The sequence below is a fragment of the Pyrgilauda ruficollis genome, unplaced genomic scaffold, assembly GCF_017590135.1.
Source record: "Pyrgilauda ruficollis isolate IOZ18807 unplaced genomic scaffold, ASM1759013v1 scaffold4004, whole genome shotgun sequence".
In the NCBI taxonomy this organism is placed as follows: domain Eukaryota; kingdom Metazoa; phylum Chordata; class Aves; order Passeriformes; family Passeridae; genus Pyrgilauda; species Pyrgilauda ruficollis.
In genome coordinates, this window is record NW_024525496.1 from 1 (window position 1) to 1384 (window position 1384).

The 1384-nt window shown below is 52.9% G+C and overlaps 1 protein-coding gene across 1 annotated transcript; it reads left to right on the plus strand.

The window, feature by feature from the left end:
- Positions 1-305: 305 nt before the first annotated feature.
- LOC121358939 (coatomer subunit alpha-like) lies at positions 306-966 on the plus strand (the record flags this gene model as incomplete). The annotated part of the gene is made up of 2 exons (XM_041477526.1): positions 306-445; positions 837-966. Coding segments are annotated over 2 exons (270 nt in total), but the record flags the coding sequence as incomplete, so codon positions are not given.
- Between the last annotated feature and the right edge of the window lie 418 nt (positions 967-1384).

Consider the following 1384-nt stretch of genomic DNA (forward strand, 5'->3'; position numbering starts at 1 on the left):
AAAAAGGGTTGGGAAGCACCGGAAGGGTTGGATCCCCATCCCTGGAGGGGGCTGAGGGATTCCTGGGATATGGGCTGGGTTTGATGCTCCCGGAGGGCTTTTCCCACCTCCAAAATCCTGGAATTCCGGGAAAACCCCAATTCCCAACCCAGCTCTTTGCGCTCCCTCAAAAAAAGGGGAAAAATCCTGGAAAAACCCAACTCTGCTTCAGCCCAAAGGGCACAAAAACCTCCCCGCTTTCCCTAAAAACCCCCAAAACCTGGGAATTCCCCCCAAAACCTGGGAATTCTCTTCCCGGGGGGCAGATCCTGATCAAGAACCTGAAGAACGAGATCACCAAGAAGGTTCCGGTTCCCAACTGCGACGAGATTTTCTACGCGGGCACCGGGAACCTGCTCCTCAGGGACTCCGACTCCATCACCCTCTTCGACGTCCAGCAGAAAAGGTGGAAATTTTCTGGGAATTTTCCTGGAATTTTCCGGGAATTCCGCACCTAGATCCTGCTTTTTCTGCTCCGAGTCCTGGTTTTTTTCACTCTGAATCTTGGGTTCTTTTCACCTTAAATCCTAGGGTTTTTCCACCCTAAATCCTCTATTTTTCACCCTAAATCCTGCCTTTTCCCTCCCCAAATCCTGCTTTTCCCACCCCAAATCCTTTTTTGGCCCCAAATCCTGTTTTTCCCACCCCGAATCCTGCTTGTTCCTGTGGAAAGGTAGGAAAGGCTGGAGAAGGGATATGCGGGGGGTTTTTGGGATCTGCTGGGGTTTTTGGGATCTTGGAGATTCTGGGGCTGGATTTTGGGCCGTTCCCTGATCCCAGATCCGGGGTTTTTCCAGGACTTTGGCCTCGGTGAAGATCTCCAAGGTGAAGTACGTGATCTGGTCGGCCGACATGTCCCACGTGGCCCTGCTGGCCAAGCACGGTGAGCGCCGGGGCAAGATTCCCATCCCCATTCCCATAATTCCCGCAATTCCTGCAATCCTCGTTATACCCATTCCCATCCTGATCTCCATTCCATCCCCATTCCCATCCCTGTTCCCATTCCCATCCTGATCTCTATTCCCATCCCTGTTCCCATCCTGATCCCCGTTCTCAATCCCATTCCTGTAATTCCCGTTACTCCCGTCATTCCTGCAATCCCTGCCATTCCCGTCATTCCCTGCTTCCTGCCGTTCCCATAATCCCCTCATTCCCATCATCCCCTCATTCCCATAATCCCGTCATTCCCCTCATTCCTGTCGTTCTTGTCATTCCTGCTGTTCCCCTCATCCCCTCACTCCCATAATCCCCTCATTCCCGCCGTTCCCTCATTCCCATCGTCCCCTCATTCCCGCCGTTCCCTCATCCCCTCATTCCTATAATCCCCTCATTCCCATCATCCCCT